General features: G+C 44.4%; 4 protein-coding genes across 4 annotated transcripts; 2 read left to right on the forward strand and 2 right to left on the reverse strand.

Moving 5' to 3' along the window:
- Positions 1 to 995: 995 nt before the first annotated feature.
- On the forward strand, positions 996 to 1,463 carry M438DRAFT_374003 (uncharacterized protein; the record flags this gene model as incomplete). The annotated part of the gene is made up of 2 exons (XM_029908466.1): positions 996 to 1,078; positions 1,190 to 1,463. 2 exons carry the CDS (start codon positions 996 to 998, stop codon positions 1,461 to 1,463), a joined length of 357 nt encoding a protein of 118 aa, XP_029761851.1.
- A 569-nt stretch (positions 1,464 to 2,032) lies between these two features.
- M438DRAFT_354709 (uncharacterized protein) lies at positions 2,033 to 4,513 on the reverse strand (the record flags this gene model as incomplete). The annotated part of the gene is made up of 3 exons (XM_029906972.1): positions 2,033 to 2,280; positions 2,339 to 4,286; positions 4,337 to 4,513. 3 exons carry the CDS (start codon positions 4,511 to 4,513, stop codon positions 2,033 to 2,035), a joined length of 2,373 nt encoding a protein of 790 aa, XP_029761852.1.
- A 444-nt stretch (positions 4,514 to 4,957) lies between these two features.
- M438DRAFT_354710 (uncharacterized protein) lies at positions 4,958 to 6,547 on the forward strand (the record flags this gene model as incomplete). Its single annotated transcript, XM_029906973.1, has 5 exons — positions 4,958 to 5,135; positions 5,374 to 5,395; positions 5,559 to 5,791; positions 5,823 to 5,991; positions 6,244 to 6,547. The coding sequence occupies 5 exons, from the start codon at positions 4,958 to 4,960 to the stop codon at positions 6,545 to 6,547; spliced, it is 906 nt and encodes a 301-aa protein (XP_029761853.1).
- Positions 6,548 to 7,628: 1,081 nt separating this feature from the next.
- M438DRAFT_295455 (cystathionine beta-lyase) lies at positions 7,629 to 9,594 on the reverse strand. The gene is made up of 3 exons (XM_029901878.1): positions 9,551 to 9,594; positions 9,162 to 9,491; positions 7,629 to 9,105 (listed from the first exon to the last, which is right to left on the reverse strand). The coding sequence occupies exons 2-3, from the start codon at positions 9,315 to 9,317 to the stop codon at positions 8,029 to 8,031; spliced, it is 1,233 nt and encodes a 410-aa protein (XP_029761854.1). The 5' UTR covers positions 9,318 to 9,491; positions 9,551 to 9,594; the 3' UTR covers positions 7,629 to 8,028.
- Positions 9,595 to 16,375: the final 6,781 nt, after the last annotated feature.

Genomic DNA, 16,375 nt, shown 5'->3' on the forward strand with positions numbered 1-16,375 from the left:
GTGTTTCGTAGGGTTAAGCGTTACAAAAGTTCAGCTGACTTTGAAAATTCTCACCTGTTTTTTGCCACCTCTTGGCATCCTTAGCCGAACTTTGCCGAAGTACCAAATGAGGTGTACACTCGTAATTTTGGCACGTTTCAAACTCCCGAAGCCCGCTGCCTCAGACCAACACTTTGCGACAACCGACCATCAATCAGGAGGTTTGAGAGGCTCAACTATTGCTTGACTTACCGTTCACGTGGTTGACTAGCATTACTCGGCAGCTGTCATTAGTTACAGGTAGGTCGCATGTTCAGACGCAGGGTGAAGGTGTCAAAATGACTTGCGGATACACAATTGCTTTGACTTCCCTCTCTCTCCATTTTCCCCGTCCATCTTTGTTCATTTGTGTCCTTCTCCACGATTTGTCTTTTTGTATCAGCGATCGATTGATTCGATCCGTTTATTCGTTTTTTCTTTCTTGCAAGGCCTACCAGGACACGTCACGAGTACACAGGATCTGCGATACATTCCTCAGGCCCCCATATTTGCAATCTCAAGCATCAACGAACACATACGCGACAATAAGCTCATTTGCCAATTCTTGGACTTCTTGACTTTCTGGAAAAGATCAACATCGACGAAAACGTTATCACTATCTGCAAAGGAGTTGCATATTGCTGGATACCACGAACACACTCGCTTGGAGAGAAACCTCGACAATATTACTGGAAAGGAAGGAACGAATGCGCCAAATCTTCAACAAGTCTTGCAGACGCGATAAATCGACATAGCAAAGAAGTTGCAAGCAACGGCAGTACCGAACAAAACAACAAGATTCCAAGACCAGCTTCCGCCAGCAAAAGAGTATCTCGACCACGACATAAAACCTCCCATCAACCGAACAACATCACCAGGACTCCGAACACCATTCAACTCATCTATTGGTCGACATCAAGCCGACGAAACGACAGATTCTACCATTGAAGCAGACAAGAAGAAACACAGTCACAACAATGGCAGTCCCCCGCGACCCAGACTTCTGGAAACGCTTCAGCTACGCAGTCCACCAAGACGAAGAAGCCCAAGTAAACGAAAAGTACGCACCCATCCTCTGCCCTTCTCTCCCATATCAGTCTCTCACTCTCACCTTCTCCCCCCCTCTCTTCCTCCCCCCTCCACAACCCCAACTAACCCCCCTCCCCTACAGATCAAAATCCACCTGGCTGCACACAACCCGCCGCAAAAAACGCCACTCCTACATCCGCACATGTCTAACCTTTTGGATCCTACTCCTCGCAATAATAACAATCTTCGTCGTTGTAATAGTGATATTGGTAAAAACAGGCGTGTTGAAGAAAATACACATCGGTGGGGAAAAAGGAGAGCAAGGGAAAAAAGCTAGTGGGGATTTTGGTGATTGGTTGAGTGGTGTGTTCGGTGGTGGGGGGAAGGGGGATGGAGATGATGGGAAGAGTGGTTAGGGTGTGGAAGAGTGGAAGAAGGGAAAAAGGGAAGGTAGTGGTAATGATTATGGGTTGGATGCAAGAGCTGGACTCTTGTGCGGAGACGACGTCAATGAGGATGAGATAATGTAAACATCATGTATAGCTGCAGACCACGGGCAATTATATCAGCATTTTTGTTATGATATCGTCGATAGTTTGTACTTGCCGCGAAAAAGAGAAATAGAGAAATAGAGAGAGAGAGGCACATGAGAAAACGAAAGGTCTGCTAGCACGCACCATTGATTGGAGCAAGACTCACGCTTTGACATCAACCACTCCACCACATACAATCATGAATCATCACAGCACTGGGCAAGAACAGAAATATGCGCAAAGACATTCGATTTGCAAGCTATAGACATCTCGGAAAAGTCACCCTATTAAAAAAAGCCACCATTCGCGTCATCAGCATCGCTATGTTGCCTTCTGGAGTTGGAAGATTTCGGGATATTCCCAGCGAAGTTTGAACCGTTGTCGACCTCGGAGAGGATCGTGAGGATGTTGAGGAGTCGTGCGTACTGCTCATGAGGGTTATGACAGAGCGTTCAACAGCGCCAACGGCACTTCTCCTCACCACATTTCTTGCAGTTCAAGATGAGTTCGGGGTTGCTGACGTCGTCGACAATTCCGCGCCACTCGGAATTGAAGTTGATGCTGCAGTCTAGGCAGGCCTTGTGTTCGAGATCGTACTCCTTGAGAGCGGTGAGGACGATCTTGAGGCGGCGGGTATCCTCACCAGAAGAAGAAAAGCCGGAACCGCCATGACCCCTGGTGTTGACGTTACTGGCAGGACCTGATAGTAGATTATTAGCATGCATAAGAGGTAGAAAGAAGGCCTGGGCTTTACTTACCATTGCGAGCATCGTTCAACTGTTTTTGGTAGAATCTACCCTGATTCTGCAGTCTGGCAATCTCAATGCGCTGCTGATCAATGATTCTGATCTTCTCCTCAAGAACAGCGTTGCTCTGACCGACAGTCGAAGCCTGAGTGGTAGAGATGGGACTGCTAGAAGCGCCATTGACAACCGTGGAGGTAGTGACACCGTTGACAGCAGTCGAAGTAGTGATACCAGGTCCGGCAGTGAAAGGGATCACGCCATTGCTCTGAGGAGTCTGAGGTCTAGTGTGAGGACCGGCGTGAGGTCCAGTGGTGCGACGAGTGACGTTGGTCGAGTGAGGAGCACGGGGTACACCGTTGGTCAGAGCCGGGACGACAGCAGCTACGCCGGTCGTAGAAGGTGCATCACTGAGGGTGGGTGATGGCTGCTCAGGGGCAGCATGTTCGTTGCGCACAGCCACGGGCATGCTAGCGGGAGCACCGGCTAATATGGCGGCCTCAAGTTCTCCGCCACCAATACCGGCGGCCTGACGGCGGGCAGCCATGCGTTGGACAAAAGTAAGGGCTCCCCCAGTGGTCTGAGTGGCGATACCTGGCGGCAGGGAGGGCAGAGCGAGAGGTTGACGCGGAGCGGGAGCGACGGCTGTACCATCATTGATGCTGTTGACTGATTTAGTCAAGGCACCAAAGCCCGCGACTTTGCGAGTGGGTCCGACCGGGGGAGCAGGTAGAGCGGGTGCGTCAGCCTGAGCAACGACACGAGGCGTGGGCTGGGCGGGAGCAGCACGAAGGGTTACAAGCTCTTGCTCCTTGGCGGCAAGACGAGCCTCCAGGTCCTTGACCTTCTTCTCCGAGGTAGTAAGCTCTTGTTGGACGATGTCGAACTTTTGACGTGCCTCGTTGCGCTGGATCATCAGGTTGGTGTTGTGAGGCTGATTGGAGCGCTGGTGGTTGATCCCATGAGTCAACTCCGTAGTGCGACGTATGGAGTCCTTCAGCTTGGCCTCGAGGTCCAAGATCTGGAGGTCTTGAGAATCGAGCTTGTCCTGAAGATTCTCGAGCGCAGCTTCCTTGGCCTTGAGCTGGGCAGTCAACTTGGGGTCCTCGGGTCCTGGAGCGACAGAACGACCCTCCAAAGCGGTGATCTTGATACTCTGGCGAGTCAAGGTCGCGTGCTGAGATTCGACGTTCTGCTTCAGGCGTTGAACTTCTGCTTCACGGGTTTCCAGAAGCGCGTCCTTGAGAACGATGTCCTTCTGTGCACTGGCGAGCTGGCCTTGAAGGTCTCCGATAACTGAGGGGCTGGCAGCGGTCGAAGCAGCGGACGAACTAGCGGTCGAAGCAGCGGTCGAAGCAGCAGGGACGGTGGGTGCAGGAGTTGTAAAAAAAGCAGAGGCATTTCTCTGGCCGCGACTGCGAGAAGTGATCTTCACGAAGAGAAGACGACCCAACAACCCATGTCTTTGAACGACGGCAAGGAAGTGATCGCTTCTACAGAGCTCTTCGGCATTGTCAACACACTCCTCAGCGACGCGATCATACAGGATCTGAGCGGGGTCAGAGACTGAGTTGAAGACAGCGTCGACGAATTCAGGAAAATCGGTCTCGCCAGAGGCGCCGGATAGGAATCTGTCAAATCTGGTTGAGGACTCGACGACCAGACGGTCGATAGTCCAGATGCTGGCGACGCGGTAGACCAGCAGATTGGCCCAAGCCTTGAGTAGAACAGCCGAAGTGCAAGCCCGAGGGGTAACCTGGAGGTTACGGAACCCCAAGGAAAGCTCCGTCTCCTCGTCTGAAGAGTAGATGTCGATCAACCTAGTGCTAGCCGACGGAGAAGCTCGAGGGGGATCGACCACGGGGAAGGTCAGGGGAACGTCAAGATCGTCGTAGTCCTCATGATAGATGAAGTTGAAAACGCGCCAGACCGTCTGACTGTCGAAAGGAACCGGGATGCGAGGCTACCGTATGATTAGCGGGGCATTGATGTGTTACAGCAAGATGTTCTTACCTGTCCGGCGTCCACTCGAGAGTTGACCAAGTCATCGAGAACGCATGGCAACAGAGATCTGAAGTCAAGGATCACCGCATGGAAAGGAATGACATGTCCATCCGATGTGATAAACCAGGCACTGGCGTGACGTTCGTTTCCGAGGTTCGATGTTAGAGACATGTCGCAGTATGACATATCAGAAACGCAAATGAGTGTTGAATGGAGGAGGTAAGAACCTGGACAAACATGTCAGCAGAGGATTGGTAGAAGAGAAGAGAAGGAACACTGGAGAAGCAAGAAGACTGGAGGGCGAAGGAGAAGGGGGAACAGGGAAGGTAAGGATGGAAAGGGATGGAAGGGATGTGAAAAAGGATAAAAAAGAAAAGAAAAGAGAGACAGAGAAAACACAGCATACGAACCTTCGAAGATCTGATCAAGGGACGCGAGAGTGTGGCGGAGGAGGTACGCGTAATGTTCGAGTTGTTGTGGTAAAGAGAAGAGAAGGAACAGATCCAGAGCAAAAAGCTTTTATAGCCGCTTTTAGAGTGTGTGAAAATCGAAAACTGACGAAGCAGAGCGCTGACCGCTTCACAGGCTGTGGTAGAAGACTGCGGAAGTCCTTGAGGGTCGGTCTCGACGATGGGGTCGACAAGATGGCCGTTCTCGATGATGTGTGACGGCGAAGATTTCGACGGGACTTCGAAGCTGGTCAAGTCAACAGTACTGGGCTTCTGGTCAACGATGTTGAAGAGACAAGAGGAAAAGCTGCCGAAGGAGCTGGACAGGTTCCAAGATTCGTTGGACTTGCTACTTTGGTGTACGTTGCTGATCGAAAACACAACAGAGGTCTTGGTAGGCGTCAGAGATGCCACGAAAGCTACGATTGCTATATCTGACAGTGGAGAGACCTGAAAGCTGGATTAGTCAACACGACTGGTCGTATATCGCTGTGATTGGGAGAGACAAACAAAGATGCTTGCTGAAAGGTTGGAAGAGGTTCAAGATCCGTTGATATTGCTACTCCTTTCCCTCCAGATGTTTGATCCTCTTCGAAGGTCTTTGTAACGTGTCAGAGATGTACGTACGATAAGGCCCCGTAGAGGTTTGATCAGATTTGACAGACCAGATCATGTATTGATGCTGTTGGAAGGACAGAGAAAACTGTCAATGAAGAGGTCGAACAGGCTCCAAGAATGGTGGAACTTGTTACTTCGTATGAATGAACGAAGATGTTGCAAAGGCCCTTGGACGCGGCAGAAAAGCTGCAGATAACAGGCGTGACGGTGGATAGTGAGGATCAGATCAACAAAACCAAATCGCGTCTTGTTGTGGTCGGTAAAGAAGCGAAGGTTCTGCCTCTGCTGGATAAGGTGATGGCAAGGCTTCAAGGACAGGATAATTGCTTCGTTCCGCCAGCGGTTGTTGTTGTTGGAAAGAAGCCTCAACGCACCAGAGATCCTGCAAGCGATAGATGTACCGGTGAAGAGATCTGAAGGCTATCCAGGTCAACAATACTGGATTGCGATCAGTCTTGGTCATGAAGAAGGAGGGATGTTGACTGCTGCCAAACTTACAGAAGAATCAAGCTCAGCCGGTCTTGTGACTTTCGCCTTGTTGATGATTGATGTAGCTGGCAGGTTCTTTGGGCAAGCCAAAGGTACTGTAAGCGGAAGGTGTGCCGGCGGAGAGCTTTCGACGGAACACAGGTGAACTGTATCGGACTATGTTCAGTGATGACGCTAAAGGCTTCACGAAGTTGCAGAAGTGCCAAAACCTGTCAGATCTGCTACCTTCGCTTTGTTGACAAGTGATGATATTTTGAAGGGGTTGAACGCGTCAGCGCTGAAGATAAGAAGGCTCGAGTGATGGAGGAACAATGAGAGTCACTTTGTTGTGGTCCTGCCTTGCTGTTGTTGATTTGCAAGTTTGCGGCTGAGAAGCCTGGATATGGAGGGCAGCAAACTCAGGCTTCCGAGATCACCGAGCAGCTTTCGATCAATGTGCGAAATCAAAGCTGCTGCCAAGTCCCATCACTCAGCTTGGGTGGAAGCCATTTTCGAGGAAGTCACGGCCCACTGCACCTTCCCTGAAATCCTGGATCATATGAGCAGAAGTCGTCCCATGACGAGAGGCCTGCTGAAGTTCTCAAAGACGCATCCGGTCGACTCTGGCTTCACTCGCAGGCCGCCAGTGATGACTATTGAGGGAACTGTAAGAGGATTTTGGTAAGTGGTATGAAGCCAATAAACATTCTCAGCTTCTGACATCACGATCACCGAAATCCAGTCGTTCATGCCTTCAAGCATAGGCTGCCAGCTTCAAGGCCTACATGTGCCCGAATGCGGTAGTCAGCGAGCATCCGGGAAGGAATGAGCAGCCTGAAGAGATTGAACAGCGCAAGCCACTTGTACCTGCCCTCAGAGACGTGTTGGAAAAGGCAGACTGCCGAGCCGCCGATGCTTCACACTGAACGCTTACGTGAACGAGATGAAGCCTGCCACCCATATCTTGATCTGGTAGGTGAGGCATACGCATCTCACAAGCCAGACAGTTGTAACTTTACCGCATGAGCAGCTTGATCTATGTCTTAGCAAGATCTTGCTGCTTGTTCGTGGTAAGGTTCAGCGTGTTAGCAGCAAGCAGATATAGAAGCTGAAGTTCAAAGAGCTTGCACTGGCGATCCCGAGGTTCTGCCACCAAGGAGGTATCTTCGGACAAAGAAAACACCGAGATTATCACAAGCAGGGCAGAATCGAAATAGTCAGGATCACTCACTGCTATGTTCAAGGGCAGATATGGTATCAATATGTACCACTGACCTCTTACGCTCACAACAGCAGTTCTGGGCCTGTTAACACATGCGATACCTGCTTCCACACCTCTCAGAAACTGTGGTGCATGGATTATAAAGCATCTCTTCTCCAGAACTAATCTTTCCATCACCGTCGTTAGAGATTCGACCGAAGCGCAAAAGGATGACTGATTATATCATAGAGTACGCAATGATTATTGAGGACTGAGTCGACGACGATGACCAAGTCGAGGACGAGGACCGGGTCGATGACGAGCCTCCGCCCCGTTGAACCGCTCGACTCGCCGTCATTGTGTACGAAGAGGGTAACGGAAGTACTGCACGGTATACTGTCAACGTTGAGCGAAGCAGGGCTTTGGGTCGACGTCCGGAGTACCATTTTTTTCACGAAGGAAGTATACTATGCAGTACTTCCGTTACATGAAAGCAATAGACCACGGGGATGCGAGAGACCGATCATGTAGGCTACTTCATTGACCTGTACAGTACCTCCGTCGAGTTCCACCTTGCACGGCGACAAGAATCGACATCCGGGATCCCGTTCTGCATTGATGAAGTATACGTTGCGGTACTTCCATTGCATGAAAGCATTAGACCACAAGGATGAGAGATTGATCATGTAAGCCGGTTCATTGACCCGTGCAGTACTTCTCTGGAAGTCTATGTGCGTGATGGCGAGAGTTGATGGTCCGGATCGACAAGTCGCGATAGAAAAGTATACCGTGAGTTACTTCCGTTCGTGTAGAATCACATGGCAAAAGAATCTTGGGAAGCCGACCAGAAAGTCCACTCCAATGACCTGGTGCTCGAAGTCGTAGATATTGCTGATCTATCAAGTATTTACGGTTTCCGGGATCTAAAAAGTCATATATATCGTGTATCAACACATGTCAGCTTCTCAGGCATCACTCAAGACAGCCTTGAATGCTTCCAAGAAATCTCTCTTCAGGTCCTCAACATTCTCAACGCCAATGCTGACTCTAAGGACTCTCGGGTCAATCTTGTCATCACTCATACGGCGCCACTCGATCAAACTCTCCACACCACCAAGACTGGTGGCATGGTGGAAAAGATGCAGTTTGCTAGGCAGGCACCTAGCAAACTTCTCTGATGACATCCAGATAGCAAACACGGGGTTATAACCTCCAGGCATTTGTTTGACAAGCCAGTGCATGTCGTCCTTTTGCAAACTTGCGTGCTGCACACGTGCAACCGCTTTCTGGACAACGGCGACATCTTCCTTGGGTCCTTCGCCGGCTTGGAGGGTAGCGAGCCACTGGACCAGAGCAGTTGTGGTTTCTGATTGACGAGTGATGCGGAGCTCGAAGGTGCGCATACTGCGGACACCGAGCCAGCCTTCTAGACTTCCCATGACGCCGCCCAAGCATACACGTTCGTCCCACATTCCCCAGTACTCTTTCGTTGCGTTCGGGCGTACAGGATTGATGGCGACGACACCGCAAAGCATATCGCTGTGACCGCCGAAGTATTTGGTTCCGCTGTGCATCACATAGTCTGCGCCGAAGTCGAAGGGGTTTTGGAGCGGTGGTGGCGCAAATGTAGCATCGATTGTCAAGACAGCACCTCTCTCATGTGCCCATTTGGCGTATTTCTCAATCTCGTAGGCCTCGCCGGTAGGGTTCAACGGTGTCTCCAAGTGTACCACATCGCCCTCTCCTAAATCTTCCCATGTATCCGGGTTGTGTACATCGACAATCTTGCAGTGTGTGAGCTTCTGGAAAATCTTGAGCACGCCATGGCAGCCGTGGTAGCCATCGCCAATAGCAACAACTTTGGGGTTGAGTGCGACTAGCATAGCGTGGAAGGCAGCAAGACCGGAGCTGTAGGTCAATGCTGGACCCTTGAGAAGGTGCGAAAGGATGGTTTCGAGACGGGATGTGTTGGGCGCGGCTTCGCGACTGTAGATGAGAGGGTCGGCGCCGCTTCCTGGCTTCAAGGGGTCGCGACCGGCCATCTGAGGGATTGATTAGTTGCTGCTAAGAGGCTGAATGATTTGTGACTGCAACATACCACATCGTCCATGCTGAAAGGCACCAGCTTGTCAGGGTCCTCAGGATAGCGGTAGGTGGTAGAGACGTGCATGGCGGGAGCAACATCTGTAGAGTCGTTGAGCGGGTCATCGCCGTGGACGGCCAGCGTCGAGGGCTGATATCTAGAGGGATCCATAGTAGAAGTGATGTCGTGGTATGAGAGAAGAAAGAGAAGATGGGAAGATGCTTGAAGCTATCACGAAGCAGGGTCTGCCGTAGTTTTCCGTGTGCCTACCTCGAGATGATGTCTCTTGACTTAGGCTTTGCTTTGGAAAGAGCGTTTTTCTCGGAAGAGCAGAGTTGTTTCAATCTACGTTCCGATCAGCAACCTGCTCAATAAATCTATTGGTCGTCGAGAAGGTGTCGTACTTGTCATTTTCACGCCCTTTCGACGCCGAGAGTTCAAGCTGTCATGGAAGCTTGCTTAATGCGGAAGGGAGCGTAGGCCCGCCACGACCACACGGAAAGCGGACCTAACCACGCTAGGTCTTGGCTAACCGTTAGCCAAGCCTAATCTCCCTACAACCAATTTAAATCGTGGTCGCACCGCGTTTGGTTTCTGTTTAGTAACAACAACATAGCCGAAAACATAGGCACACTAGACGAGGTTCTTACTTAAGAGGAGGAGCTCCTAAACGAGCGACGTTAGCTAGTAGAAGACGCTCTAATTAACATTAATAAGGAACTCGCGGAGCAACTACGGAACATCTACGTTTGTACTATAGTTAAAACGTAGTTAAAATGAACTATAGTCTAACTATGTTTAGATCGAAAGTAACGGCCTATTTGCTCTCACTAATGGATTAGGTAATTCATACCTTAGTATAGAGACCTTAGTCTATTACCATTATATTCCGCCATTTCCGAAGACTTCTAATAATGGTTATACCTACTATATACTAGTCTTAGAGATATACGATGTCGAAAAGCTAGAGGTAGACAATTTAACTATGTTTTAACTATAGTGCTAACATAGTTAGTAGCTTTAACTTAGATATTATCGCTACATACCCCTAAAGCTAACCCGATCTCCCTTTTTTAGTAGCGTACGCTATATACGCTACCGCTACGAGTGTTCTAGGGTTAGAGTGTGCTAGAGGCTCCTCCTATAGCTTCGAAACATAATATAGAAGTCCCTTAAAGTAGATAACTTAGTTCGTCTACGGGAACTTTTAAACTACGTTAATTTTAGAGAGATAGAGCTACGTATCGTAGAGGCGAATAAGTTTGTACTATGTTTTAACTATAGTAACTAATTTACTAATTTTTAAAAGGCGTTACCTTACTATAAAGGGTATGTTTAATAAGGAGAAACAGAGGTATAGGCTATAGAGGGAGGACTATACTCCGATCGTAACATTTTCGCAAGATATAGTAAGATATTATAACTATAGTCTAACTACGTTCTAACTATAGTAGGATCGAATATAAACCCGCCATCCGTAGGTTTAGTGCGCTAATTAGAATTTAACAACTAGAAAAAAGCATTATAAGAAACCTTATAATCCTAATAGTTAAAAATAGTGTAGTCCTAGCACACTTAGAGGAGTTGCAACTCTATTATAATACGGTAAGGTTCTGTTGCAGATAGGTCTATAATAGGCTATAACAAGTAAGGGGATAACAAGGTTAGCTTAGCATCCTAACGCCTTAGCAGAGTAGGACGTTCTTAATAGATTGCGCCCGTAGATACTCTTCTTCTCTTCAATTAATTAATTACTACGCTATATACTGTTAGTACGCTTTCACTAGCAAAGGTCGCGTCTCCACCTTCGGTTAATTCTATAGGCTCTAGGATTACTTCCCTACGCTAGCTAGAGTATTTTATGCACCCGTTACACGACTTATTTTAACTAGTTATAAGCCCGGGTTTTGCATAATCCTAGAACCTATGTAACTTATTAAGGCTCTACTAAGAATAGTAGGAGATAAATAAGAGGAGAGAGACTATAGCAACTAGGACATATAGTTACCTACACTACCGAGGCAATAGAGAAACTTAATTACCTATTACTGCTGTAGTAATAAGGATATACAGCTACATACACACATTACTAAGGCAACTAGGATACTTAGCTACCTACACAACTGTGGAAATAGAGACATATAGTTACCTATTTCTACCCCTTAGACGACTAAACTTACTTAGGCAATATCGCCTTAGTCGAGTACTTTTAGAAATCTAACCCTATCTACTAATACACACCTTTAGCATATAACAAGTTAACTTGTAACTAACATAATAGCAATTATAACACGACAATAGAAAGAGAGCTTAATTACAACTACAACTATAACATCTTCATAAGATGGATTTAGTAGATAACTACATAATGTCTAAACACTAAAGGGTAGCAACCCTCGGTAGGGACAATATAGACAAATGGTTCATGCAGATAAAAGACTAGCTTAAAGCTAAAGGAGTCTTCTAGGCGGTAGAGAGTACATTAACACCCCCTAAAACACCTCCTACACTAGCATCTATTATAGATAGTGTAAAGAACATTTCCCTCTAGGATCTACCTATTAGTAGAACAACTAATGTTATACTCTTTAGACAAAAGGATGTAAAGGCTAGATACTACATTAGATTATCTCTAAATGAATTTAACCTTAAATTAGTTAAAGAGGAAGAGACTTCTAAAGCCATCTAGGAGAGACTCTAGAAGAAGTATAAGACAAGACTTACATCTATAGGCAGATAATACCTTGTTAAATTCTCTACATTTAAGATTAATGCAACTACCTTAATCGACGCCGTATAGTAACAAATTAATACCCTAGGCAAGAAGGTTGTTAAACAAAGACCTAAGTTAAAATCCCTTAACTTAATTAAGTCTAGAATCTAACAACTACTTATAGCACTACCTATCGAGTATGCTACATACAAAGTAGGAATTGACGCTAGAGGAAAAGTTAACCCTAAGGAAGTTCTACTTATCCTAAATAAGGCATAAGCAACTATTAATCTAGAGGCTGCTTACTACGTAAAGAAGCCCTACTAGAGTAGCAAGCTATCTCACTAGAAGAGAAATTTACCTACTAGAGCAAGGAGTCCGTTATAGAGAGATAGACTAAGCTATCATCTATATAGTGCACCTAATTACTAGATGAAGTCCTGCAACTATATCTCTATAGTTAAGGCCTATAGTAGGAAGCTTCGAAGAGAACATCTAGACAGTAAGAAGTTAAGTAAATAGATATCTTCTTAAGGAAACGAAGTGGCAAGACTAAACAAAGAAATTAAGTACCTAAAGAAGACCGTTAAACAGTTATAGGGAAGTAAGTTCATAAAGGCTCATCTTACAACATAGGCTAAATCAGAATTAACTAACTCTAGTTTAGATAGCCTATCTAGAAGTGATTAAGGAGAACTAGAGACTAAGTATGCAAACCTTAGCAAAGAAAATGTTAGTACTATAACAGTAGATAGCTAGATATCTAACTCTAGCGCAAGTTCCTATATGACTAATAATTCCTCTCTATTTAGTAAACCTCCTATAACTATAAGGCGAATAACGATCGCTATTAGTAGAGGGAAGCTCTTTTTAACAAAGAGAGGAGTTATAGATGTAATAGACCGCAGAGGAGGGAGATTTAGATTAAAAGATGTTCTACTAGTTCCTAAACTTAGAGTCAATTTGCTTTCTAGGAGAAAATTGTATAAAGCCGGTTTAAAAGGAAGCTTTAACTTATAGAACATGTACTACCTTAACAAGGACGGTAACACTATTCTATATGCAAAGGAGAGGGGAGGAATCTATATCCTAGATTCCATCTCACCGAAGCTAGCTTAGACAAAATCAAATCTATAGGCTTTTATAGCAACTTAGCCCTAACTAGATAGTCCGCTTAAAAGAGATACTGCAACACTTATAAAGGACGTTATAGTACCTACAACAGTTGCACCTAAGGCTCTTCCTTTAATTTAAGAAGATAAAGCTAAAAGTGAATCTAATTCTAATGCTAATGCTTCTAATAAGAGAGATATAGACAACTACATGCTATATTACCGGAGATTTGCCTACCTTAGATCTGCAAAGATTGCAAACCTATATAAGGTTACAACTATAGCTAAAGCAGTTAAAGTTGTTAAGTATACATACTAGACTTACATACTAACAAAATTCCGTAAGTTAAAAGGCAAAGTATTAGCTAGAAAAGAACACCCCCTAGAAAGGGTATCTATTAATACATGTGGACCATTCCCTACCTCTAGAGAAGGTTACACCTAGGCAATAGTTATTAAAGATGATCACATAAGAATGTCCTAGATAATCCCTATTAAGGAGAGAAAGGAATGCCCCGATAGGCTTGCAACCTAGAAGATTTAAGTTAAGAGACAGTCTAGCTATCTTCTTAAGAGTGTTAGACTTAACAATGCAAAGGAATTAGTGAAACATTTCTCTAGACTTAAAGAACAGTATAGAATCGAAGCTTAGACAACAATCCTACATACCTTAACACAGAATGGTCTAGTTAAGAGGGAAAACTAACAGATCGAAAATGATATAAGAGCCCTCCTTAAGGACTTAGGTCTACTAGCAGAATTCTAGGTAGAAGCCTATTAGGTAGGCATCTATATTAGGAATCGGACATCAAATGGACTAGTCATTAATGATCACCTTATAAGCCTATATGAAGCCTTTACTAGAAGAATCCTAAACATAGACTACATTAGAGTCTAGGGTTATAAGGTTCATTCCTATATAGAAAGAGAATTAATTCTACAATCCTNAAAGGAATGCCCCGATAGGCTTGCAACCTAGAAGATTTAAGTTAAGAGACAGTCTAGCTATCTTCTTAAGAGTGTTAGACTTAACAATGCAAAGGAATTAGTGAAACATTTCTCTAGACTTAAAGAACAGTATAGAATCGAAGCTTAGACAACAATCCTACATACCTTAACACAGAATGGTCTAGTTAAGAGGGAAAACTAACAGATCGAAAATGATATAAGAGCCCTCCTTAAGGACTTAGGTCTACTAGCAGAATTCTAGGTAGAAGCCTATTAGGTAGGCATCTATATTAGGAATCGGACATCAAATGGACTAGTCATTAATGATCACCTTATAAGCCTATATGAAGCCTTTACTAGAAGAATCCTAAACATAGACTACATTAGAGTCTAGGGTTATAAGGTTCATTCCTATATAGAAAGAGAATTAATTCTACAATCCTTTAGAAGAGATAAGCTTATAGACAAAGTAAGAGTTAGTGCATTCCTAGGATATGTTGTAGACACTAGTAAGCAATTCCTTATCTAGGCACCTAATAGAAAAGATGTAATTAAGACTAGTAACATTAAGTTCTTTAAGCAAGAGAAGCTTACGCTAGAAGAGCTCAATTTTAAGAGCTAGCATTCTCCTAGCATAGCAGTAGAGAGAAATCCTCGTAGCAGACCTAGGATTAAGAAAGAAGTTCTATAAGAGCAAACTATAGCATAAGGGAATCTAAAATCAGTAGGAGTTAACTAAACTCTATAACAAGATATAGATAAAAGACAAGATAATCCTACCTAGAAACCACGATTAGTGGGAGCAGATGAATAGCCTACATCTAATAGAACTACAAGAAGTTTTACCTAGAAGGAAGCTATAATAGAAGAGCCTACTAAAGTTCCTATTATAATAACCCTTATTATAACAACCCCTATTATAACAACCCCTATTGCAATAACACCTATTATAACAATACTAGTTGCAGGAACGAAGGACATATCTAGTCCCCTAGAAGCTGTACTAGTGGAGAAGCTAGGAGTTAATGTTATCATCACTAAACTACCTAGTTTTAATAGGAGTTAGTACAAGTACATTGCTAATCCCTACATTAATGAATAAGTTTAAAACAGGAAAAGGTCTAGAGAAGAGAGCAACATAGACTACTTAGAAGATAAACAAATGGCAAAGCACTATAAGGCCTTATTCTCCCTTCTAGCCTTATTAGTAATAGATAAGGATGTGTTATAAGATAAAGATTATTAGTCGATGACTAACTATCTCCTATAACAGTTCTAAGAATCCTATTTACTACAAGAGGATAAAGAGGTAGCATTTGTTGCATAAGGAAGAATAAATATTCCTATTCCCCTTACCTATCTTAAAGCAATCGTAGATAAGATATAGGGAGAAGGCTAGAGAGAAGCAATTTAAAACGAACTAAATGCACTTGCTGCAAACAGCACCTTTAAGGTTACTACTCTACCTATAGGTTACAACATTGTTTCTAGTAAATAGGTCTTTATAACAAAGTTCAACACTAATGGTTCTCTAGATAAGCTTAAGGCGAGACTTGTTATAAGAGGATTTTTACAGAAATTTGGAGTTAATTATAAGTACACCTTTGCGCCTACTCTAAGACATAATACTCTAAGAATCTTCTTTACAATAGTTGTAATCTAGGATCTTAAATGCCACTCTGTTAATGTTAATAACGCCTTTACTAAATCATTCTTAAAGGAAGACATCTATATAAAGGCACCTCCTAGAATGACTGTACCTACTAGCTAATGTCTTAAGGTCTATAGAAGTTTGTATAGACTTAAGCAGGCTGCAAGAGACTAGAATGAGAAGTGTACTCTTAAGTTGCAAAAGCTAGGCTTTGTACAATTAGATGCTAACCCCTGCCTATTAACATATGCTAACAAGAATTTGATTCTCCTAGTTTATGTTAATAATATCCTTATTGCCTTAAAGTCAATTAAGAGTATTAACTAGTTTAAGTCAGAATTTGGAAAAGTCTTTAAGATTAAGGACCTAGGAGAAGTTAAGAAGATCCTAGGAGTATAAGTCACTAGAGACAGAAAGAAGAGGATTATAAAATTGGATTAAGCACACTACATTAGAGAGATTCTCTCTATGTACAGTATGTAACAAGATAAGATAAGAAAGACAAGCACCCTAATGAATGGATATGACTCCATTAGGCTAGCGGAATAGGCTAATCTAAGAACCGATTAAAAGGGATACTAGACATTAATTAGGAAGCTTATGTATCTTGCTATTTTAATAAGACCTAACATTTCTTTTGCTCTTAGGAGACTAAGCTAGTACCTAGGAGATCCGGCTAAATTCCATATGTCTGCTGCAAGACATATCCTTAAATACCTAAGATTAACATAAGATTAAGGGCTCACATTTAAGGGGATGAACTAGTCTAGGCTAGTAGGGTACTCTAACTCTGACTTTGCTTCTA

Source organism: Aureobasidium pullulans (assembly GCF_000721785.1).
Source record: "Aureobasidium pullulans EXF-150 unplaced genomic scaffold scaffold_7, whole genome shotgun sequence".
In the NCBI taxonomy this organism is placed as follows: Eukaryota; Fungi; Ascomycota; class Dothideomycetes; order Dothideales; family Saccotheciaceae; genus Aureobasidium; species Aureobasidium pullulans.

Bases quoted from the DNA above. Each gene is read 5' to 3' on its own strand.
- M438DRAFT_295455 (XM_029901878.1), bottom strand. From the start codon at position 9,317: ATGGATCCCTCTAGATATCAGCCCTCGACGCTGGCCGTCCACGGCGAT. The intron at 9,106-9,161 runs GTATGTTGCAGT...TCAATCCCTCAG, and splicing joins CTTTCAGCATGGACGATGTG to ATGGCCGGTCGCGACCCCTT.